General features: G+C 45.4%; 1 protein-coding gene across 1 annotated transcript in view; it reads right to left on the minus strand.

The window, feature by feature from the left end:
* Window positions 1–5,159: 5,159 nt before the first annotated feature.
* The window catches only part of LOC124041121 (leucine-rich melanocyte differentiation-associated protein-like), a 473,611-nt gene continuing 451,670 nt past the window's right edge, over window positions 5,160–27,100 (minus strand). The window contains exon 7 of the mRNA XM_046358329.1: window positions 5,160–5,365. Coding sequence (XP_046214285.1) covers window positions 5,286–5,365 — 80 coding nt within the window. The 3' untranslated portion in view covers window positions 5,160–5,285. The remainder of the gene's footprint in view (window positions 5,366–27,100) is intronic.

Genomic DNA, 27,100 nt, shown 5'->3' on the forward strand with positions numbered 1-27,100 from the left:
TAATGACTGGAATAGAGAAGCAGGAGAAGGAGATGGTAATGACTGGAATAGAGAAGGAGATGGTAATGACTGGAATTGAGAAGCAGGAAAAGGAGACGTAATAACTGGATTAGAGAAGGAGACGGTAATGACTGGAATAGAGAAGCAGGAGAAGGAGACGTAATAACTGGAATAGAGAAGGAGATGGTAATGACTGGAATAGAGAAGCAGGAGAAGGAGATGGTAATGACTGGAATAGAGAAGCAGGAGCAGGAGACGGTAATGACTGGAATAGAGAAGCAGGAGAAGGAGACGGTAATGACTGGAATAGAGAAGCAGGAAAAGGAGACGTAATAACTGGATTAGAGAAGGAGACGGTAATGACTGGAATAGATAAGCAGGAGAAGGAGACGTAATAACTGGATTAGAGAAGGAGACGGAATGACTGGAATAGAGAAGCAGGAAAAGGAGACATAATAACTGGATTAGAGAAGGAGACGGTAATGACTGGAATTGAGAAGCAGGAAAAGGAGACGTAATAACTGGATTGGAGAAGGAGACGGTAATGACTGGAATGGAGAAGCAGGAAAAGGAGACGTAATAACTGGATTAGAGAAGGAGACGGTAATGACTGGAATAGAGAAGCAGGAGAAGGAGACGTAATAACTGGATTAGAGAAGGAGACGGTAATGACTGGAATAGAGAAGCAGGAGAAGGAGACGGTAATGACTGGAATAGAGAAGCAGGAAAAGGAGACATAATAACTGGATTAGAGAAGGAGACGGTAATGACTGGAATAGAGAAGCAGGAGAAGGAGACGTAATAACTGGATTAGAGAAGGAGACGGAATGACTGGAATAGAGAAGCAGGAAAAGGAGACATAATAACTGGATTAGAGAAGGAGACGGTAATGACTGGAATAGAGAAGCAGGAAAAGGAGACATAATAACTGGATTAGAGAAGGAGACGGTAATGACTGGAATAGAGAAGCAGGAGAAGGAGACGTAATAACTGGATTAGAGAAGGAGACGGTAATGACTGGAATAGAGAAGCAGGAAAAGGAGACGTAATAACTGGATTAGAGAAGGAGACGGTAATGACTGGAATAGAGAAGAAGGAAAATGTGGCTCATTCTGTTGAGAACAACCCAGGGTATGAAGATATGTCATCTTGTAACTGTACATCAAACATAGTGATCATAAACGTTGACACTGTATATCACACTGTATATCACCTGAGTTTTATGATATGAAATCTGAAGTACATATTTGGACTCATGGATGTTTGGCTTGCTTGTTATGATATAGTGGTATTTATTATAAACCTCAACAGCTCATCTTTCAAAATACATATAGTTCTCTAAATTGACAGCATTTCCCTCACTCAGACAACAAACCTATTGCAGAAGTTGCCCAATTCGCAGGAGAGATGGGGGCAACTTGTTGTTGCGTCAACCCACACAGCATTGTGAATCTGTGACATCAAGTGTAGCATGTTACTGTACAGCCACTACATTCCAATTAAGCCGTTTATCAGGGCACAGGTTGGTGGCACCTTAATTGGGGGGGACAGGCTTGTGGTAATGACTGAAGTGGAGTAAGTGGACTGGTTTCCATGTCTTAAAGGACATTCCATTTCTGCCAATCACCTATAACACCATTGGTTTATTTCCAAATGGCAGATGATAAGATTACATTGAGTACATTCATTATGTGGGAATATTTCCTAACTTCCTTAACACAGTATGTTAAAAGCATGCCTTCTGAATCCTTCACAACACAGTTTAGGTCATATTCAGTAACCTAAATCACAATGAATTTACAATCTCGTTCCATACTATACATACTGATATTAACATTTCATGATTCATCTGCTTAAATTCTGGTAATTTCCCCCCAAATCCTGGTTGGAAGATTACAGGAATCACCAGAGAATAAGCAGAACAGCAGTATAGACCTACTGATAAAGATCATTTGTAAATAGGCCTATAAAAAATGTAAGTTGACATAACAATTATGAAGATTAACAAAACAAAGAAATTGTTGATGAAGCTAGCTTTGCAAAGTTCCTTCACAATGGAGTGTGCCGGCTCCTGAGTCTGGTTCTTCTGATAACCCACTGGAGTTAGGGTCATTGACTTGATGATGGTGATGCCAGATGATCGATGCCAGATGATGCAATTGGCCCTGATGTTGTCCTCAGCCTCGCTGTAGCCTTCCTGTGATGCCAGGTGATGGTGATGGAGTTGGCTTGCTGGCCCTGATGTCGTTCTCAGATCAGCCTCTCTGTAGCTGGGACTTAGTACTCCTCCACCACTAACGTGTATCACCCACTTGGGCGGTGCCTCTGCTGCTGCTATGGTGCAAAAACAGCCCACCATACATCCCTCTAGAGCAGTAGTTATCCTCACTACGACATCGCTGCCATGTCCACAATGCAGTCAGGTCTCATTGATCAAGAAGCCAGTGCTGAGTGAGATGCATCTTGTACACATTAGCCTGCAGCTAGCTATCAATCAATCTATCTATCTGTGTTATATTGGCCATATACCACAAACCCTGAGGTGCCTTATTGCTATTATAAACTGCTTACCAATGTAATTAGGCAGTGAAAATAAATGTTTTGTCATACAAGTGTTATACGGTCTGATATACCATAGCTATCAGCCAATCATCATTCAGGGTTTGAATCACCCAGTTTATTGAAAATATGATACCCCTTCAAATGATACAATTTCTTGCAATAATTCAATACTAAATGACTGATTATTTTGCATTAACATATTCATAGTGATGTATATCTGACAACAGCATAACTCTAAACACTTTTGGTAAGTGAAAGTTTAAAAGTGTTGTTACGCTTGCAGGTAAACCCTGTATCAGAGTACATTCCTTTAGAAGAGAGACTGAAAACTACGACCTTATCACAAAAATAATGCTGTGAGATAATCTAAACAAATACAGCTTCAAAAGCACAAGGGTGGTGTCCTTGAGGAAAAGTTATCCTAGCGTTCTTATTTTTTCCTATATTTCTCCTTCTCTTCCCTCTCTCCTGTCTTGCCTTCCCTCCTCCCCCTCTCCTGTCTGGCCTTCCCTCCCCCCCTCTCCTGTCTGTCCTTCCCTCCTCCCCCTCTCCTGTCTGGCCTTCCCTCCTCCCTCTCTCCTGTCTGGCTTTCCCTCCTCCCCCTCTCCTGTGTAGCCTTCCCTCCTCCCTCTCTCCTGTCTGGCCTTCCCTCCTCCCTCTCTCCTGTCTGGCCATCCCTCCTCCCTCTCTCCTGTCTGGCCTTCCCTCCTCCCTCTCTCTTGTCTGTCCTTACCTCCTCCCCCTCTCCTGTGTAGCCTTCCCTCCTCCCTCTCTCCTGACTGGCCTTCCCTCCTCCCTCTCTCCTGTCTGGCCTTCCCTCCTCCCTCTCTCCTCTCCTGCCTGGCCTTCCCTCCTCCCTCTTTCCTGTCTGGCCTTCCCTGCTCCCTCTCTCTTGTCTGTCCTTCCCTCTCCTTGTCCCTCTCTCCCTGTCTGGCCCCCTTCCCTCCTCCTTCCCTCCCCTCTCTCTTGTCTGGCCTTCCCTCCTCCCTGTCTCTCCCTCCTCCCTCTGGCAATCCCTCCTCCCTCTCTCCTGTCTGGCCTTCCCTCCTCCCTCTCTGGCCTTCCCTCCTCCCTCTCTCTTGTCTGTCCTTACCTCCTCGCCCTCTCCTGTCTGGCCTTCCCTCCTCCCTCTCTCCTGTCTGGCCTTCCCTCCTCCCTCTCTCCTGTCTGGCCTTCCCTCCTCCCTCTCTCCTGTCTGGCCTTCCCTCCTCCCTCTCTCCTGTCTGGCCTTCCCTCCTCCCTCTCTCATGTCTGGCCTTCCCTCCTCCCTCTCTCCTGTCTGGCCTTCCCTCCTCCCTCTCTCTTGTGTAGCCTTTTCTCCTCCCTCTCTCCTGTCTGGCCTTCCCTCCTCTCTTGTCTGGCCTTCTCTCCTCCCTCTCTCCTGTCTGGCCTTCCCTCACACAGGCCCAGTGAGGCGTCAGGTGTGACCTCTGACTCCTGGTGAGTGGTGGTAGGGGACTGGTGATCCATCATGTCTGCCTTGGCTGTCAGCGCAGCCGCTTGGCTGGAGCTGTCCATCACCATGGCCACGGGTGGTGTGTGTGTGTGTGCACTTGCGTGTGCGGGTCTCTGCATGTGTGTATGTGCATGCATGCACATAAGTGTATGGTTGTGTGTGCGTGTATAGCATTGCTGCTTAGATGGAATCATGTCAGTGTTCACTCTGGGGCAGGAGAGTGGAGCTGACAGGAGAGGCAGCCTAAACTCAGTGGAGGAGGAGACCAGGCCACTTCGCGACAGGAACCGTATTGATAAAGAATCTCATCATGCTGATCTAGGATCAGGTCCCCTCTGTCCATATAATCATATTAATTACCATCTAAATAAATAACTAAACTGATCCTAGATCAGCAATCTTACTTGATCAGCTTGATACATTTTATTTATGTAAATGTTATTTAACCCTTATTTTACCTGGTAAATTGACTGAGAACACATTCTCATTTACAGCAACGACCTGGGGAATAGTTACAAGGAAGAGGAGGGAGGATGAATGAGCCAAATGGAAGCTGGGGATGATTAGGTGACCGTGATGATATGAGGGTCCGATTAGGAATTTAGCCAGGACACCGGGGTTAACACCCCTACTCTTACGATAAGTGCCATGGGATCTTTAGTGACCACAGAGAGGCAGGACACCCATTTAACATCCCATCTGAGAGACAGCTCCCTACACCCTGGTTTTACTATCCTTGTGGGGACCAGATATCCTCATAAGGATAGTAAAACTAAGACAATTCGGACAAGTAGGGATATTTCGCTGGTCACCACAAGTAAAAAGCTATTTTAGGGTTATGGGTTAGGGTTAGAATTAGGGTTAGAATTAGAGATTAGGTTTACAGGTTAGGAGTTTGATTTCGGGGTTTGGGGTTGGTTAGATCAGTGTGTGTTTGTGTATATATGTGTACATGTGTGTGTGTGTGTGTGTGTGTGTGTGTGTGTGTGTGTGTGTGTGTGTGTGTGTGTGTGTGTGTGTGTGTGTGTGTGTGTGTGTGTGTGTGTGTGTGTGTGTGTGTGTGTGTGTGTGTGTGTGTGTGTGTGTGTGTGCATGTACACGTGTGTGTGTGTGTGTGTGTGTGTGTGTGTGTGTGTGTGTGTGTGTGTGTGTGTGTGTGTGTGTGTGTGTGTGTGTGTGTGTGTGTGTGTGTGTGTGTGTGTGTGTGTGTGTGTGTGTGTGTGTGTGTGTGTGTGTGTGTGTGTGTGTGTGTGTCTCCATCGGTCCATTAGAGTTGGTCATTGCGGATGAACCGGTTGCCTTCTGAATGCTTTCCATAGTAGATGTAACGGCACTTGGCGAGCACACCTGAAAATGGAAGAAGATTAATAATATTAAAACACTGTGGTAAAATTCAGATTTACCTGTGGTGTGTATAAGCAATCCCCTTGGACTTGATTTGTTATCACACTGTATTGTCCTCACTATTCTGTATTAACCATGGAAAAGTTCAATTGAGTGTCAATCTGATTTCTCTGTCTATTTCCCATGGCTGTTTCTTTGATATAATATCAAATAAGGTATTCAGCTATTGACAACAGTATACACAAACGCTAATATAAATATGTGTATTCTAATGGTTCATTATTTATCATTATCGGCCTTATACCAGCTGTGAAGTTTATGTGTGTGTGTGTGTGTGTGTGTGTGTGTGTGTGTGTGTGTGTGTGTGTGTGTGTGTGTGTGTGTGTGTGTGTGTGTGTGTGTGTGTGTGTGTGTGTGTGTGTGTGTGTGTGTCTCAGAGGTGTGTTTTTGTGTGTGTTTGTCTCGGAGGTGTGTGTGTCTCGGAGGTGTGTGTGTGTGTGAATATAGAGGATGAGTATCCTTTTCAAGTGGAGGAACAGCGAGGAAACAGCATTGGCCTCAGGGTGATGTCTAGACAGTAACGAGCTCACAGCCCTAGCTCTGCCTCCACTTCACCCACACAAACAGGAAGAGTGGGCCATGAGAGAGACAGAAGGTAATTATTACCACAATCAATGGGCAGAGGGACTCTGTGTGTGTGTGTGTGTGTGTGTGTGTGTGTGTGTGTGTGTGTGTGTGTGTGTGTGTGTGTGTGTGTGTGTGTGTGTGTGTGTGTGTGTGTGTGTGTGTGTGTGTGTGTGTGTGTGTGTGTGTGTGTGTGTGTGTGTGTGTGTGTGTGTATGCGTGAGTGTATGCGTGTGTGAATGCGTGTGTGAATGCGTGTGTGAATGCGTGTGTGAATGCGTGCAAGCCATGTATCAATACTATGTGAACCTTGCTCTGAACATCCTAGCTTTTTTAAATTTGGCAACTGATAACAGCATTCACTTCAGCATTCTATCAATATCAAAATGACCCTTGACCTTGACAATACCTTTGAAGTACTTCACATTATACAAATGATGTCTAGAGACATAATTCCAGATGCTTTTAGTTGATGTTGCCCTGAGCGAATGGTAAATCTCTGATCTAAGGCTAATTGATCCAATCAACAAACAAGCTACAGTACGATAAAGATTCACATGTTTATAATCACACTTAGAAAATTTCCCTTAATCTAAAAACAAGGTGAAGACTGTAGTATGAATCACATTATTTTATGTTTTATTGATCAAATGAAATAAGGTTTAAATCTGCAGCTTTGTTAGGGCACTAATTAAATTAAGTGCTTAAATGCTTAAAAAACTACAACAACAAATAACTCCCCATAGGGTTAAACTGTAAAACAACATGGCCATGTACAGCCACCATACTCTAGCCTAGTCTACTCTGTTCTTTCTCTGTCTGTCACTTGAAGAATTCTGCAGAGCTGCAGCTTCAGCCGGCTAGGTGTCACCGCTCGGCAAATGAGCCAAGGAAAATAGGCATTAGCGCTGTCACCGACCCTCGGAGAGCTGGACAGATACGTTCTGATCTCAACACAGTTCTTAAATAGACATCAAGAGCATTATTGACCAGAGAGGGCAGGAAAGGAAGAGGACGAGAGGAAAGGGGAGGTGACGGGGAAGGATGTGGAAAATGGTTGAGGGGTGCTCCGAGCGATATAGCCAATCACCTAATAGGAGGAGACATTGTCAGGGCCAGATAGAGACAGGGACCAGAATGGCAGAGATGGGGACAGAGATACTGGTGCCATATTAGTGCCAAGCATATTCCAACATCAGCCTCCATTCTAACCAAGACTGACATACCACCACTGTCTAAGTCTGTCTTCAAAGTGGCCCCACTAACACACACACTCGCACACACATAGTTAGACACACACACACACACCCTTCGACTGTTGTCAGTGCAGCAGTCTCCCTTCCAGCAGTAGTGAGTGTGGGTTGTGTCAGGCTAGAGAGCCATGCAGCACACCGGTCTGGGAACAAGCTCAGTCAATCTAAATCTGGACTTTGTAGCAGAGCCGCTCTCATTCCCCTACTTGAGGTGATCCAAACACTTTAGTGTGAGGAACTGTCACCTCCGATAAAATCCCAGACCAGAGCTCCATGCCTGCCTGCTCCCCGGGGGGGATAACTCTGGCAGCAAGGGGAAATTAATTCCAGCTGCAGACTCTTTGCCTGGGGATACAGGTGCCATGACGAGAGACTTGAGCTCCACACCACACAATTCACACTGTCTCAGCACTGTGATCAGAGGAGTGCTGAGTCCTTCACAGATTACCTTCTGAGAGATACAGACCTTTAGATGTTACCTACATAAACAAAGGGTTGGAGCTAGGGCCCTTCAGATATATAGGATGCAGGTAACCCTTCACAGGTTACCTACAGAGAACTGACAGTTCACTAAGAAAAAAATATATATATTAGTTTTGACCAGGCCAGGATCAAACAAATTAGCTACTCCCAAATTAGGAGTTGAATTAGGGCAACAGTACGCAAACTGATGACAGAACGAAAAACTCTATGGGGCTCAATATGATTGGACGATAACCCGTTTCCAGTTTCCCTGGCACCAATCACAGGTACGTGTCTGATTCTCCCAGTGCTTTACACAGAGACATGTGGGCAGGCCAGAGGAGGCAGATGATAGACAGAGTGATGAGAAAACAAAGAGATGTCTGAGAGTCTGCTTTCCTGGACAATGGAGGCAGCAGGGTGTGTGTGTGTGTGTGTGTACATGTGTGTGTTCAGTACAACTTGAGAGACAGAGAGAGAGCGAGACAAAATGAGAATGTGACAGAGAATGAGAGACAGTGATAGGTGGAAGCCTAGCAGTTAGAGAGACAAGCCATCAACTGGAGGATTGCCAGTTCGAATCCCAGGTTCGACAGGAATAATCTAGCGGGAAGTAAACTGGCAACCAGAGGGTTGCTGGTATCAAATCCTAGATGCTATTGCCTGCCATTGTGCCCTTGACCAAGGCACTCCCCCCCATAACAACAGCTCCTGACGCCCAGTGTGGCAGCCCTCACACCTCTGCAAAAAAACCTTAATGTGTATGTCCTGTATATGTTTGTCTTTCAGAGGGGTTAAAGGCTGAAGTTAAATTGATGTTGGAAGTTGTGTGTAATTGACTAACAAAGTGATCTTAACCTTAAAGTAAAGCCTTACTCCTTATGAAACCTCCTTTTTCTTTTACCTTTATTTAACCAGGTAGGCTAGTTGAGAACAAGTTCTCATTTACAACTGCGACCTGGCCAAGATAAAGCAAAGCAGTGCAACACAAACAACAACACAGAGTCACATGGAATAAACAAAACATAGTCAATAATACAGTAGAACAAAAGAAAACAAAAAGTATATATACAGTGAGTGCAAATGAGGTAAGATAAGGGAGTTAAGGCAATAAATAGGCCATGGTGGCAAAGTAATTACAATATAGCAATTAAACACTGGAATGGTAGATGTGCAGAAGATGAATGTGCAAGTAAAGATACTAGGGTGCAAAAAAGCAAGATAAATAAATAAATACAGTATGGGGATGAGGTAGGTAGATAGATGGGCTGTTTACAGATGGGCTATGTACAGGTGCAGTGATATGTGAGCTGCTCTGACAGCTGGTGCTTAAAGCTAGTGAGGGAGATATGATTCTCCAGCTTCAGAGATTTTTGCCGTTCATTCCAGTCATTGGCAGCAGAGAACTGGAAGGAAAGGATTTGGCTTTGGGGGTGACCAGTGAGATATACCCGCTGGAGCGCGTGCTACGAGTGGGTGCTGCTATGGTGACCAGTGAGCTGAGATAAGGCGGGGCTTTACTTAGCAGAGACTTGTAGATAACCTGTAGCCAGTGGATTTGGCGACGAGTATGAAGAGTGGGTCAACCAACGGGAGCGTACAGGTCGCAATGGTGGGTAGTGAACGTGGCTTTGGTGACAAAACGGATGGCACTGTGATAGACCGCATCCAATTTGTTGAGGCTATTTTATAGATGACATCACCGAAGTCGAGGATCGGTAGGATGGTCAGTTTTACGAGGGTATGTTTGGCAGCATGAGTGAAGGATGTTTTGTTGCGATATAGGAAGCCAATTCTAGATACACTTTTGGATTGGAGATGCTTAATGTGTGTCTGGAAGGAGAGTTTACAGTCTAACCAGACACCTAGGTACTTGTAGTTGTCCACGTATTCTAAGTCAGAGCTGTCCAGAGTAGTGATGAAGGACGGGTGAGCAGGTGCGGGCAGTGATCGGTTGAATAGCATGCATTTAGTTTTACATGCGTTTAAGGGCAGTTGGAGGCCACAGAAGGAGTAACATCAAGAGAGGCAGCAAGAGCAACATAATTGAAGGAGTAACAACAAGAGGCAGCAAGAGCAACATAATTGATGTGTACAGAGAAGAGAATTGGCCCGAGGATTGAACCCTGTGGCACCCCGAAAGAGACTGCCAGAGGTCCGGACAACAGGCCCTCCAATTTTACACACTGAACGCTATCAGAGAAGTAGTTGGTAAACCAGGCGAGGCAATCATTTGCGAAACCAAGGCTGTCAAGTCGGCCAATAAGAATGTGGTGATTGACAGAGTCGAAAGCCTTGGCCAGGACGATGAATACGACTGCACAGTAATGTCTCTTATCGATGGCGGTTATGATGTCATTAAGGACCTTGAGCGTGGCTGAGGTACACCCATGACCAGCTCTGAAACCAGATTGCATAGCGGAGAATGTGTGGTGGGATTCGAAATGGTCGGTAATCTATTTGTTAACTTGGCTTTCGAAGACCTTAGAAAAACAGGGTCGGATAAATATAGGTCTGTAGCAGTTTGGGTCTAGAGTGTCACCCCCTTTAAAGAGGGGGATGACCGCGGCAGCTTTCCAATCTTTGGGAATCTCAGACGATACGAAAGAGAGGTTGAACAGGCTAGTAATAGGGGTTGCAACAATTTCGGCAGATAATTTTAGAAAGAGAGGGTCCAGATTGTCTAGCCCTGCTGATTTGAAGGGGTCCAGATTTTGCAGCTCTTTCAGAACATCAGCTATCTGGATTTGGGTAAAGGAGAAATGGTGGGGGCTTTGGCGGGTTGCTGTGCAGGGTGCCGGGCAGTTGACCGGGGTAGGGGTAGCCAAGTGGAAAGCATGGCCAGCCGTAGAGAAATGCTTATTGAAATTCTCAATTATAGTTGATTTATCGGCGATGACATTGTTTTCTAGCCTCAGAGCAGGATGCAATTTTCTGTTTGAAAAAGCTAGCCTTAACTGCTTGTGTATATTTGTTCTTAACTTCCCTGAAAAGTTGCATATCACAGGGGCTATTCGATGCTAATGCAGAACGCCACAGGATGTTTTTGTGCTGGTCAAGGGCAGACAGGTCTGGAGTGAACCAAGGACTATATCTATTCCTAGTTCTACAATTTTTGAATGGGGCATGCTTATTTAAGATGGTGAGGAAGGCACTTTTAAAGAATAGCCAGGCATCATCTACTGACGGGATGAGGTCAATGTCATTCCAGGATACCCCGGCCAGATCGATAAGAAAGGCCTGCTCGCAGAAGTGTTTTAGGTAGCGTTTGACAGTGATGAGGGGTGGTCGTTTGGTCGCAGACCCATTACGGATGCAGGCAATGAGGCAGTGAGCGCTGAGATCTTGATTGAAAACAGCAGAGGTGTATTTGGGGGGCGAGTTAGTTAGGATGACATCTATGAGGGTGCCCGTGTTTACGGATTTGGAGTTGTACCTGGTAGATTCATTGATAATTTGTGTGAGATTGAGGGCATCGAGCTTGGATTGTAGGATGGCCGGGGTGTTAAGCATGTACCAGTTTAGGTCACCTAGTAGCACGAGCTCAGAAGATAGACGGGGGGCAATCAATTCACATATGGTATTGAGGGCACAGCTGAGGGCAGAGGGAGGTCTATAGCAAGCGGCAACAGTGAGAGTTTTGTTTCAGACAGACTGTCTGGAATTTTTAGAAGTAGAAGCTCGAATTGTTTGGGGACAGACTTGGATAGTAATACAGAACTCTGCAGGCTATCTTTGCAGTAGATTGCGACACCGCCCCCTAAGGCAGTTCTATCTTGTCGGAAAATATTATAGTTAATGATGGAGATTTCAGGTTTTTTTGTGGTTTTTCTAAGCCAGGAATCAGACACAGCTAAGACATCCGGGTTGGCAGAGTGTGGTAAAGCAGTGAGTAAAACAAACTTAGGGTGTAGGCTTCTAATGTTAACAGGCATGAAAACAAGGCTTTTACAGTTACAAAAGTCAACAAATGGGAGCACCTGGGGAGTGGGAGTGGAGCTAGGCACTGCAGGACCTGGATTAACCTCTACATCACCAGAGGAACAGAGGAGAAGAAGGATAAGGGTACGGATAAATACTATATGAACTGGCCGTCTAGCATGTTCGGAATAGAGAGTAAAAGGAGCAGGTTTCTGGGCACGATAGCATAGAGTCAAGGCATACTGTACAGACAAAGGTAAGGTAGGATGTGAATACATTGGAGGTAAACCTAGGTATTGAGTAATGATGAGAGAGATATGGTCTCTAGAGACGTTTAAACCAGGTGATGTCATCGCATATGTAGGAGGTGGGACAACATGGTTGCTTAAGGCATATTGAGCAGGGCTAGAGGCTCTACAGTGAAATAAGACAGTAATCACTAACCAGGACAGTAATGGACAAGGCATATTGTTATTAGAGAGAGGAATGCGTAGCCAAGTGAAAATATGGGTCCAGTGAGTGGTTGGGCTGACTGGGGAAACGGCGATTCAGACAGTTAGTAGGCCGGGGCTAAACAAGCAAGCAGTTAGAAGACCGGGGTTGGCAAGCTAGCAGTTAGCAGACTGGGTTTGCAAGCAAGCAGTTAGCAGGGGCTAGCAGTTGGCAGACCGGGGTAGGCAAGCTAGCAGTTGGCAGGCCGGGGCTAGCAAGTTAGCCTTTGGGGGATGTCGCGATGGGGGTAAGTCTGTTTTTGCCTCTTCGTGCGGTGACTTCGATAGACCAGTCGTGGAATTAGTAGGGTTCCAAGTAGCTCTAGGTAGCTAGCAGGCCTAGCAGGTTAGCAGAATGGGCCTTCAGCGGGCGTCGTGCCTGAGGGGCCTGTTGGAATCCTCGGGCAGATTATGTCAGTATTCCAGTCGTAGAGCATCGGCGGGGTACTGGCAGTAGAACCGGCAGTAGAAGGGGCCGGATATTGTAGCCCAGGTGTGGGCTTCGGTGGCAGCACAGGAGCCCTGGCCAGGCTAGTTTCAGGCAAATTGGTGCTTGCGAAGATCCAGATGAAAATGTTCAGAGTTTGCGGTAGGAATCCGGGGATATGGAGAGAAATAGGTCCGTTATGCTCTGGTTTGAGTCAAGTTGTTCGAACTTGCAAGAGCTTTTCCGAGCTAAAGGTTAGCTGATGACCGCTAGCAATGGTTTGCTAACTGATAGCTGGTAAGTAGTTAGCTGGCTAGCTTCAGTTGAGGAATACCAGATCCGAAGTAAATAGAAATACTTTCAAAAAAAGCACATCCACGCCACATTGGGTGTGGCGGGTTGCAGGAGATTATTTAGAACTTCAGGAAAATATTATTATATACAATGTGTGCAAAGGGCATGAGGAGATAGGCGAATAATTACAATTTTGCAGATTAACACTGGAGTGATAAATTATCAGATGGTCATGTACAGGTAGAGATATTGGTGTGCAAAAGAGCAGAAAAGCAAATAAATAAAAACAGTGTGGGGATGAGGTAGGTGAAAATGGGTGGGCTATTTACCAATAGACTATGTACAGCTGCAGCGATCAGTTAGCTGCTCAGATAGCTGATGTTTGAAGTTGGTGAGGGAGACTTCAGGTATTTTTGCAATTCATTCCAGTCACTGGCAGCAGAGTACTGGAACAAAAGGCGGCCAAATGAGTGTTGGCTTTAGGAATGATCAGTGAGATATACCTGCTGGAGCGCGTGCTACGGATGGGTGTTGCCATCGTGACCAGTGAACTGAGATAAGGCGGAGCTTTACCTAGCATGGACTTGTAGATGACCTGGAACCAGTGGGTCTGGCGACGAATATGTAGCGAGGGCCAGCCGACTAGAGCATACAAGTCGCAGTGGTGGGTGGTATAAGGTGCTTTAGTGACAAAACGGATGGCACTGTGATAAACTGCATCCAGTTTGCTGAGTAGAGTGTTGGAAGCAATTTTGTAGATGACATCGCCGAAGTCGAGGATCAGTAGGATAGTCAGTTTTACTAGGGTAAGCTTGGCGGCGTGAGTGAAGGAGGCTTTGTTGCGGAATAGAAAGCCGACTTGATTTGATTTTCGATTGGAGATGTTTGATATGAGTCTGGAAGGAGAGTTTGCAGTCTAGCCAGACACCTAGGTACTTATAGATGTCCACATATTCAAGGTCGGAACCATCCAGGGTGGTGATGCTAGTCGGGCATGCGGGTGCAGGCAGCGATCGGTTGAAAAGCATGCATTTGGTTTTACTAGCGTTTAAGAGCAGTTGGAGGCCACGGAAGGAGTGTTGTATGGCATTGAAGCTCGTTTGGAGGTTAGATAGCACAGTGTCCAATGACGGGCCGAAAGTATATAGAATGGTGTCGTCTGCGTAGAGGTGGATCAGGGAATCGCCCGCAGCAAGAGCAACATCATTGATATATACAGAGAAATGAGTCGGCCCGAGAATTGAACCCCGTGGCACCCCCATAGAGACTGCCAGAGGACCGGACAGCATGCCCTCCGATTTGACACACTGAACTCTGTCTGCAAAGTAATTGGTGAACCAGGCAAGGCAGTCATCTGAAAAACCGAGGCTACTGAGTCTGCCGATAAGAATATGGTGATTGCCGGAGTCGAAAGCCTTGGCAAGGTCGATGAAGACGGCTGCACAGTACTGTCTTTTATCGATGGCGGTTATGATATCGTTTAGTACCTTGAGTGTGGCTGAGGTGCACCCGTGACCAGCTCGGAAACCAGATTGCACAGCGGAGAAGTTACGATGGGATTCGAGATGGTCAGTGACCTGTTTGTTGAATTGGCTTTTGAAGACCTTAGATAGGCAGGGCAGGATTGATATAGGTCTGTAACAGTTTGGGTACAGGGTGTCTCCCCCTTTGAAGAGGGGGATGACTGCGGCAGCTTTCCAATCCTTGGGGATCTCAGACGATATGAAAGAGAGGTTGAACAGGCTGGTAATAGGGGTTGCGACAATGGCGGCGGATAGTTTCAGAAATAGAGGGTCCAGATTGTCAAGCCCAGCTGATTTATACGGGTCCAGGTTTTGCAGCTCTTTCAGAACATCTGCTATCTGGATTTGGGAAAAGGAGAACCTGGAGAGGCTTGGGCGAGGAGCTGCGGGGTGTGCGGAGCTGTTGGCCGAGGTTGGAGTAGCCAGGCGGAAGGCATGGCCAGCCGTTGAGAAATGCTTGTTGAAGTTTTCGATAATCATGGATTTATCGGTGGTGACAGTGTTACCTAGCCTCAGTGCAGTGGGCAGCTGGGAGGAGGTGCTCTTGTTCTCCATGGACTTCACAGTGTCCCAGAACGTTTTGGAGTTGGAGCTTCAGGATGCAAACTTCTGCCTGAAGAAGCTGGTCTTAGCTTTCCTGACTGACTGCGTGTATTGGTTCCTGACTTCCCTGAACAGTTGCATATCGAGGGGACTATTCGATGCTATTGCAGTCCGCCACAGGATGTTTTTGTGCTGGTCGAGGGCAGTCAGGTCTGGAGTGAACCAAGGGCTGTATCTGTTCTTAGTTCTGCATTTTTTGAACGGAGCATGCTTATCTAAAATGGTGAGGAAGTTACTTTTAAAGAATGACCAGGCATCCTCAACTGACGGGATGAGGTCAATGTCCTTCCAGGATACCCGGGCCAGGTCGATTAGAAAGGCCTGCTCACAGAAGTGTTTTAGGGAGCGTTTGACAGTGATGAGGGGTGGTCGTTTGTCTGCGGCTCCGTAGCGGATACAGGCAATGAGGCAGTGATCGCTGAGATCCTGGTTGAAGACAATGGAGGTGTATTTGGAGGGCCAGTTGGTCAGGATGACGTCTATGAGGGTGCCCTTGCTTACAGAGTTAGGTTTGTACCTGGTGGGTGAGATTGAGGGCATCTAGCTTAGATTGTAGGACTGCCGGGGTGTTAAGCATATCCCAGTTTAGGTCACCTAACAGAACAAATTCTGAAGCTAGATGGGGGGGCGATCAATTCACAAATGGTGTCCAGGGCACAGCTGGGAGCTGAGGGGGGTTGGTAAGCAGGCGGCAACAGTGAGAGACTTATTTCTGGAGAGAGTAATTTTCAAAATTAGTAGTTCGAACTGTTTGGAGTTGCAGTAGACTGCAACTCCTCCCCCTTTGGCAGTTCTATCTTGACGGAAGATGTTATAGTTGGGTATGGAAATCTCAGAATTTTTGGTGGCCTTCCTGAGCCAGGATTCAGACACGGCAAGGACATCAGGGTTAGCAGAGTGTGCTAAAGCAGTGAGTAAAACAAACTTAGGGAGGAGGCTTCTGATGTTGACATGCATGAAACCAAGGCTTTTTCGATCACAGAAGTCAACAAATGAGGGTGCCTGGGGACATGCAAGTTAATTTGTGGAATTTCTGTCCTTCTTAATGCATTTGAGCCAATGAGTTGTGTTGTGACAAGGTAGGGGTGGTATACAGAAGATAGCCTTATTTGGTAAAAGACCAAGTCCATATTATGGCAAGAACAGCTCAAATAATCAAAGAGAAATGACAGTCCATCGTTACTTTAAGACATGAACGTCAGTCAATACAGAACATTTCAAGAACTTTAAAAGTTTCTTCAAGGCACACTTAACCAGCATGGCTACCACAGAATTCTGCAGCAATATGCCATCCCATTTGGTTTGCTCTTAGTGGGACTATCATTTGTTTTCTACAGGACAATGACCCAAAACACACCTCCAGGCTGTGTAAGGGTGATGGAGTGCTGCATCAGATGACCTGACCTCCACAGTCACCCAACCTCAACCCAATTGAGATGGTTTGGGATCTGTTGGGCCACAGATTGAAGGAAAAGCAGCCAGCAATTGCTCAACATATGTGGGAACTCCTTCAGGACGGTTGGAAAAACATTCCAGGTGACTACCTCCTGAAGCTGGTTGAGAGAATGCCAAGAGTGTGCAAAGCTGTCATCAAGGCAAAGGGTGGCTACTTTGAAAAATCTCAAATATGAAATATATTTTGATTTGTTTTTTGGTAACTACATGATTCCATATGTGTTATTTCATAGTTTTGATGTTTTCACTATTATTCTGACAGACAGACAGACAGACAGACAGACAGACAGACAGACAGACAGACAGACAGACAGACAGACAGACAGACAGACAGACAGACAGACAGACAGACAGACAGACAGACAGACAGACAGACAGACAGACAGACAGACAGACAGACAGACAGACAGACAGACAGACAGACAGACAGACAGACAGACAGACAGACAGACAGACAGAGAACAGCGAGCAGCCTTTAAAGTGACAGATTAGAACAGTGCTGTGGAAAGCTAATGTTAATGTTTCCATCATGGATCCTCTGGCAGAGGAACAGTCAGACCGTTGTTCTACACAGTAGGTTACTCACAACCTGCACCATGTTGCGCTTCTTAAAGTGAAGTATTGTATCTCTATTATTCTTAAAGGGAAGTACAGTATCTATATTCTTCTTAAAAGAGGACTAAAGTATCTACATCTTTAAAGGGGAATAAAAGTGAATCAAGTAATACACAACCAACAACTGCATACACAGAAATCCCTCTGACACAAAACATATAACAAACCTTGAAATGAAGTTACAACCGTGGCACATAGGAAGGAGAGGTTTAGGAAGTCAGTTAGGGGATTGAAGAATCCCTGCAGCCAAAGCTAGTGAGACCTACTGCTTAACAAAGACCTCTAGGAAAAACAACAAATGAATCAACAGAGAGAGACAGAGAGAGAGCTGGAGTGGGTTTAATGATTACTCCCTGCATACAATCAGCTCCGCTCTTTTCAAGGGCCATCAATACGTCAAGAAAAGATGTATCTGTAGCTTTAACATCAAGGTTATCTATTGTCCAAGAGGCACCTCTCTCCTCTATTTTCCTCTCTACCTCTCCTCTTCTCCTCTCCTGCCCTTCTGTCTCTCCTCCTTCTCCTCTCTTTCTCTCTCACGCCATCCCTCCAGCCAACCATCCAACATTTTCATCAGCGCCACAATCCATCAGACATAATAATACTGTTGAGAAAAAATAAATTAACAACGCAATTCAACTCTCCGTAATATCTCAAAGGGCTGAAATAATATGGAAGGGAGAAGACAAAGGGTCTGGAGGCAGGCATTCATAACGCTGTGGAAGAGAGTGAGTTATGGGGTTTGGGCACGGCCTCGTATGGCCTATTATAGTGGACACTATCCATCTCCCGCTGTCTGTTTATCAGGCCAGCACAACATCATGTGATGGAGTCACTACTATGACAGACTGTATGGAGGTTTATGAGGATTCGCCCCTGTGTCTCACAAACACGAATTACAGTTTGTATGAATCAAGCATCTCAGAGTCATGTCGTTCTGCCCCTGAACAGGCAGTTAACCCACTGTTCCTAGGCCGTCATTGAAAATAAGAATTTGATCTTAACTGACTTGCCTAGTTGCCTAGATTTGATTTGTACCTTTTCACTAGGCTACCTGCCGCCCCCAAATGGACAGCTAGCCACATCGTGTTGACTGGTTAACACATAAATCTACTTTATTGATGAGGAAATGGAATGTAACATCAAAATCAAAACAAATCAAACTTTATTTGTCACATGCGCCGAGGTCGAGGTAATTTGTACATGTAGGTAGGGGTAAAGTGGCTATGATAAGATAATAAACAGTGAGTAGCAGCAGTGTACAAAACATATGATCAAATATAATCAGTGTACGTTGGTGGTAGATCTCCAATCATGTGTATGTCCATATATATATATAGTGACAACAGCTGCTAGATATGCATGCATAAACTGTGGTCCTTCTGTAGCTCAGTTGGTAGAGCATGGCGCTTGTAACGCCAGGGTAGTGGGTTCGATCCCCGGGACCACCCATACGTAGAATGTATGCACACATGACTGTAAGTCGCTTTGGATAAAAGCGTCTGCTAAATGGCATATATTATTATATTATTATAAACCATTTTAAAAGAAGAACATGAAACAGTAGCATCTAGAAAATAGGCATACTAGGAAAAAGGGTAGAAAGGAAGAGAAGAGTAAAGGCCATATTTACTAGGTGATTAGTATGTGTACTTTACTACCTGTAAAGCAATACTCTGCATGTCTGGAACTCTGCGGATAGAGGTATTTTAAAATGAAAAGCTTAGCCAACAAGTAAGGTTAAATATCCACAAAACAGCTAGAGAGAGAGAATTTATTAAACCTCGACCCTGGATTATGTCCGTTTTTAAATCAAACAAGAGAAGAATGTCTGTGCATGTATGCATAGCTGTGTGTATAAGTGTAGTGGGTCACAGATCAACTGGCCAGATCCCCTGTGCTAGTCTAGTGTTGTCTAGTGTTGTTTGGATTGAGCCCTAAGCAAACCACAAACTGCTTACAGCTCCTGATACAAACACATGTTGGATCCCAGGCATAGTCTGGGTAAAACTACAGATCTACTTATGATCAGACCTCTCTGAGATCAGACCTCTCCATGATCAGACCTCTCCATAATCAGACATCTCCGCGGTCAGACCTCTCCGCGATCAGACCTCTCCATAATCAGACCTCTCCGCGATCAGACCTCTCCATAATCAGACCTCTCCGCGATCAGACCTCTCCGCGATCAGACCTCTCCGCGATCAGACTTCTCCATAATCAGACCTCTCCATGATCAGACCTCTCCCCGATCAGACCTCTCCATAATCAGACCTCTCCACGATCAGACCTCTCCACGATCAGACCTCTCCACAATCAGACCTTTCCACGATCAGACCGCTCCACGATCAGATCTCTCTGTGATCAGACCTCTCTGTGATCAGACCTATCCACAATCAGACCTCTCCACGATCAGACCTCTCCATAATCAGACTTCTCCATGATCAGACCTCTCCCCGATCAGACCTCTCCATAATCAGGCCTCTCCATAATCAGGCCTCTCTGCGATCAGACCTCTCCATGTTCAGACCTCTCCATGTTCAGACCTCTCCATGATCAGGCCTCTCCATGATCAGACCTTTCCACAATCAGACCTCTCCACGATCAGAACTCTCCACGATCAGACCTCTCCACGATCAGACCTCTCTGTGATCAGACCTCTTTGTGATCAGACCTCTCCACAATCAGACCTCTCCACGATCAGACCTCTCCATAATCAGACCTCTTCATAATCAGACCTCTCCATAATCAGACTTCTCAATGATCAGTTCTCTCCATGATCAGACCTCTCCCCGATCAGACCTCTCAATGATCAGACCTCTCCATGATCAGGCCTCTCCACGATCAGACCTCTCCACGATCAGACCTCTCCACGATCAGACCTCTCTGTGATCAGACCTCTCTGTGATCAGACCTCTCCACGGTCAGACCTCTCCATAATCAGACCTCTTCATAATCAGACCTCTCCATAATCAGACTTCTCCATGATCAGACCTCTCCATGATCAGACCTCTCCACGATCAGACCTCTCCACGATCAGGCCTCTCCATGATCAGACCTCTCCACGATCAGACCTCTCTGTGATCAGACCTCTCTGTGATCAGACCTCTCCACAATCAGACCTCTCCACAATCAGACCTCTCCACAATCAGACCTCTCCACGACCAGATCTCTCTATAATCAGACCTCTCCACGATCAGGCCTCTCCACGATCAGACCTCTCTGTGATCAAACCTCTCTGTGATCAGACCTCTCCACAATCAGACCTCTCCACAATCAGACCTCTCCACGACCAGCCCTCTCCATAATCAGACCTCTCCATAATCAGACCTCTCCATAATCAGACCTCTCCATAATCAGACCTCTCCATAATCAGATCTCTCCATAATCAGACCTCTCCATAATCAGATCTCTCCATAATCAGACCTCTCCATAATCAGACGTCTCCATAATCAGACCTCTCCATAATCAGATCTCTCCATAATCAGACCTCTCCATAATCAGACTTCTCCATGATCAGACCTCTCCATGATCAGACCTCTTCCCGATCAGACCTCTCCATGATCAGACCTCTCCATGATCAGGCCTCTCCATGATCAGACCTCTCCACGATCAGACCTCTCCACGATCAGACTTCTCCACGATCAGACCTCTCCACGATCAGACCTCTCTCAGATCAGACCTCTCCATGATCAGACCTCTCCATGATCAGACCTCTCCATGATCAGACCTCTCGTATTAATAGAGAATATTATATACGCTGAAGGGTCACTGGTTGAAATGGAATAAACCTTTAAACCATTCTCATAAATATAGATTTTACCTACCAATATACAAGACATAGAAAAGTAATAAAGAATATAACTAACCCCATAGAGGTGCATATATTACTAGTATACATTTCATTTTGTACTCAACCCTGCCTATTAGTCCAGTGCAGATGTTTTTATCTCAATATTAAATCATTTCTGAGCGACAATTAAGTACCTTACTGGGATTGTTTTACATCAAAATGGTTAAAAAAAAGAAGAAAAGAAAGCTTATTAGCAAAGCATTTTGGGACTGTCTGGGGTGGGGAAAACTGAAAACTAGCTATTATTGGCTGAGAGGTTTGGGACTGTCTGGGACTGTCTGGGGAGGGGAAAACTGAAAACTAGCTATTATTGGCTGAGAGGTTTGGGACTGTCTGGGACTGTCTGGGGAGGGGAAAACTGAAAACTAGCTATTATTGGCTGAGAGGTTTGGGACTGTCTGGGACTGTCTGGGGAGGGGAAAACTGAAAACTAGCTATTATTGGCTGAGAGGTTTGGGACTGTCTGGGACTGTCTGGGGTGGGGAAAACTGAAAACTAGCTATTATTGGCTGAGAGGTTTGGGACTGTCTGGGACTGTCTGGGGAGGGGAAAACTGAAAACTAGCTATTATTGGCTGAGAGGTTTGGGACTGTCTGGGACTGTCTGGGGAGGGGAAAACTGAAAACTAGCTATTATTGGCTGAGAGGTTTGGGACTGTCTGGGACTGTCTGGGGTGGGGAAAACTGAAAACTAGCTATTATTGGCTGAGAGGTTTGGGACTGTCTGGGACTGTCTGGGGAGGGGAAAACTGAAAACTGTCTGGGACTGTCTGGGGAGGGGAAAACTGAAAACTAGCTATTATTGGCTGAGGAGTTTGGGACTGTCTGGGACTGTCTGGGGAGGGGAAAACTGAAAACTAGCTATTATTGGCTGAGAGGTTTGGGACTGTCTGGGACTGTCTGGGGAGGGGAAAACTGAAAACTAGCTATTACTGGCTGAGAGTTTTGGGACTGTCTGGGACTGTCTGGGGAGGGGAAAACTGAAAACTAGCTATTATTGGCTGAGAGGTTTGGGACTGTCTGGGACTGTCTGGGGAGGGGAAAACTGAAAACTAGCTATTATTGACTGAGAGGTTTGGAACTGTCTTTCATGACTAATTTACCACATGGTGATGACACATGGAAGGCCAAAACTCCATCCCACCAAAACAGGCTGAAATTTCAGGTGGTCTTTTCAAACAGCTCAACACTAAAAGGCCATTATCATAATTTTCACAACTTCACAGGATTATTCCAACTTCATATAGGGGAAATGTATACAAAACAAAGGTAAAACATATTTTTGACTGCACTGGTCCTTTAACAGTGACGGTGGGATCCATCTCTCAGCAGGCCTCAGAGGGAAAGCCCAGCATATACCTGACATTTGTCCTCTTCCAATAACAAATATTTAGTCCATTAAACATAAACACCTGTCATCATGATGCTTCCCCATTCCTTTCCCTCCTCCTCCTCCTCTTTATCCCTGTTTATTGCAGCAGCTGCGTGTTCTCAACTTCAGTGTATTGATTCCACTTTTAAAAGGCTGCCATCTAACCCAGGGAAGGACATCAGGAAGATGAATTTGCGTCAACGTTCATCTGTTTGCTTTTCGATAGCCATTAATACTCTTCACATCCACACAGCCTGTCAGGGAAATGCACCCTAGTTTTTATCAAGGCAGAGGCGAGGGAGCAGGGAGGGAGGAAGGGAGGGAAGAGAGAGGGGGGAGTGAGAGAGGGAGAAGGAGCGAGAGAGGGATTGAGTGAGGAGGAAAGGCAGGGCAAACTGCATACAAAACAGACCTAGAGGAAATGCTTGAGTTCTACAAGGCCTAAAGTATACGATGAACCTACAGTACACCATGAACCTACAGTACACTATGAACCAACAGTACAGTACACCATGAACCTACAGTACACTATGAACCTACAGTACAGTACACCATGAACCTACAGTACACTGTGAACCTACAGTACAGTACACCATGAACCTACAGTACACTATGAACCTACAGTACAGTACACCATGAACCTACAGTACACTATGAACCTACAGTACAGTACACCATGAACCTACAGTACACCATGAACCTACAGTACACTGTGAACCTACAGTACACTATGAACCTACAGTACAGTACACCATGAATCTACAGTACACTATGAACCTACAGTACAGTACACCATGAACCTACAGTACACCATGAACCTACAGTACACCATGAACCTACAGTACAGTACACCATGAACATACAGTACACCATGAACCTACAGTACACCATGAACCTACAGTACAGTACACCATGAACCTACAGCACACCATGAACCTACAGTACACCATGAACCTACAGTACAGTACACCATGAACCTACAGTACACCATGAACCTACAGAACACCATGAACCTACAGTACACCATGCACCTACAGTACACCATGAACCTACAGTACACCATGAACCTACAGAACACCATGAACCTACAGTACACCATGAACCTACAGTACACCATGAACCTACAGTACACCATGAACCTACAGTACACCATGAACCTAAAGTATACCATGAACCTACAGTACACCATGAACCTATAGTACACCATGAACCTACAGTACACCATGAACCTAAAGTACACCATGAACCTACAGTACACCATGAACCTACAGTATAGTACACCATGAACCTACAGTACACCATGGACCAACAGTACAGTACACCATGAACCTACAGTACACCATGAACCTACAGTACAGTACTCCATGAACCTACAGTACAGTACACCATGAACCTACAGTACAGTACACCATGAACCTACAGTACAGTACACCATGAACCTACAGTACAGTACACCATGAACCTACAGTACACCATGAACCTACAGTACAGTACACCATGAACCTACAGTACACCATGAACCTACAGTACGGTACACCATGCACCTACATTATACCATGAACCTACAGTACACCATGAGTGTACAGTACATGAACCCACCATGAACCTACAGTACACCATGAACCTACAGTACACCATGAGTGTACAGTACATGAACCCACCATGAACCTACAGTACACCATGAACCTACAGTACACCATGAACCTACAGTATAGTACACCATGAACCTACAGTACACCATGAACCTACAGTACAGTACACCATGAACCTACAGTACACCATGAACCTACAGTACAGTACTCCATGAACCTACAGTACAGTACACCATGAACCTACAGTACAGTACACCATGAACCTACAGTACAGTACACCATGAACCTACAGTACAGTACACCATGAACCTACAGTACACCATGAACCCACAGTATGGTACACCATGCACCTACATTATACCATGAACCTACAGTACACCATGAACCTACATATCACCATGAACCTAGAGTACACCATGAACCTACAGTACAGTACACCATGAACCTACAGTACACCATGAACCTACAGTACACCATGAACCTACAGTACACCATGAACCTACAGTACACCATGAACCTACAGTACACCATGTACCTATAGTACAGTACACCATGAACCTATAGTACACCATGAACCTACAGTACACCATGAACCTACATATCACCATGAACCTAGAGTACACAATGAACCTACAGTACAGTACACCATGAACCTACAGTACACCATGAACCTACAGTACACCATGAACCTACAGTACAGTACACCATGAACCTACAGTACAGTACACCATGAACCTATAGTACACCATGAACCTAGAGTACACCATGAACCTACAGTACACCATGAACCTATAGTACACCATGAACCTACAGTACACCATGAACCTAGAGTACACCATGAACCTAGAGTACAGTACACCATGAACCTACAGAACAGTACACCATGAACCTATAGTACACCATGAACCTAGAGTACACCATGAACCTAGAGTACACCATGAACCTAGAGTACACCATGAACCTATAGTACACCATGAACCTAGAGTACACCATGAACCTAGAGTACACCATGAACCTAGAGTACACCATGAACCTATAGTACACCATGAACCTAGAGTACACCATGAACCTATAGTACACCATGAACCTAGAGTACACCATGAACCTATAGTACACCATGAACCTATAGTACACCATGAACCTAGAGTACACCATGAACCTAGAGTACACCATCAACCTATAGTATATATATGCCATTTAGCAGACACTTTTACAAAGCCACAGTCATGACATACCTATGTATGGGTGGTCCCGGGAGTACCCTGGCGTTACACCCATGCTCTACCAACAGTACACCATGAACCTAGAGTACACCATGAACCTAGAGTACACCATGAACCTACAGTACACCATGAACCTACAGTACAGTACACCATGAACCTATAGTACACCATGAACCTAGAGTACACCATGAACCTATAGTACACCATGAACCTACAGTACACCATGAACCTAGAGTACACCATGAACCTATGGTACACCATGAACCTACAGTACAGTACACCATGAACCTACAGTACACCATGAACCTATAGTACACCATGAACCTACAGTACACCATGAACCTACAGTACAGTACACCATGAACCTATAGTACACCATGAACCTAGAGTACACCATGAACCTATAGTACACCATGAACCTAGAGTACACCATGAACCTATAGTACACCATGAACCTACAGTACACCATGAACCTACAGTACACCATGAACCTAGAGTACACCATGAACCTACAGTACACCATGAACCTACAGTACACCATGAACCTATAGTACAGTACACCATGAACCTAGAGTACACCATGAACCTACATATCACCATGAACCTAGAGTACACAATGAACCTACAGTACACCATGAACCTATAGTACACCATGAACCTACAGTACACCATGAACCTAGAGTACACCATGAACCTATAGTACACCATGAACCTAGAGTACACCATGAACCTAGAGTACACCATCAACCTATAGTATATATATGCCATTTAGCAGACACTTTTATCCAAAGCGACTTACAGTCATGTGAACATACATTCTATGTATGAACCTGGTCCACCATGAACCGAACCCACTACCCTGGCGTTACAAGCGCCATGCTCTACCAACTGAGCTACAGAAGGACCATGAACCTAGAGTACACCATGAACCTAGAGTACACCATGAACCTACAGTACACCATGAACCTACAGTACAGTACACCATGAACCTATAGTACACCATGAACCTAGAGTACACCATGAACCTACAGTACACCATGAACCTACAGTACACCATGAACCTACAGTACACCATGAACCTAGAGTACACCATGAACCTAGAGTACACCATGAACCTACAGTACACCATGAACCTACAGTACACCATGAACCTACAGTACACCATGAACCTAGAGTACACCATGAACCTACAGTACACCATGAACCTACAGTACACCATGAACCTATAGTACAGTACACCATGAACCTACAGTACACCATGAACCTACAGTACACCATGAACCTACAGTACACCATGAACCTATAGTACACCATGAACCTATAGTACAGTACACCATGAACCTACAGTACACCATGAACCTACAGTACACCATGAACCTACAGTACACCATGAACCTACAGTACACCATGAACCTATAGTACACCATGAACCTATGGTACACCATGAACCTACAGTACAGTACACCATGAACCTACAGTACACCATGAACCTACAGTACACCATGAACCTACAGTACACCATGAACCTAGAGTACACCATGAACCTACAGTACACCATGAACCTATGGTACACCATGAACCTACAGTACAGTACACCATGAACCTATAGTACACCATGAACCTATAGTACACCATGAACCTACAGTACACCATGAACCTACAGTACAGCATGAACCTACAGTACAGTACACCATGAACCTAGAGTACACCATGAACCTACAGTACACCATGAACCTACAGTACACCATGAACCTACAGTACACCATGAACCTATAGTACACCATGAACCTACAGTACAGTACACCATGAACCTAGAGTACACCATGAACCTACATATCACCATGAACCTACAGTACAGTACACCATGAACCTAGAGTACACCATGAACCTATAGTACACCATGAACCTACAGTACAGTACACCATGAACCTATAGTACACCATGAACCTACAGTACACCATGAACCTACAGTACACCATGAACCTACAGTACAGTACACCATGAACCTACAGTACACCATGAACCTATAGT

The sequence above is a fragment of the Oncorhynchus gorbuscha genome, linkage group LG08 (genome assembly GCF_021184085.1).
Source record: "Oncorhynchus gorbuscha isolate QuinsamMale2020 ecotype Even-year linkage group LG08, OgorEven_v1.0, whole genome shotgun sequence".
In the NCBI taxonomy this organism is placed as follows: Eukaryota; Metazoa; Chordata; class Actinopteri; order Salmoniformes; family Salmonidae; genus Oncorhynchus; species Oncorhynchus gorbuscha.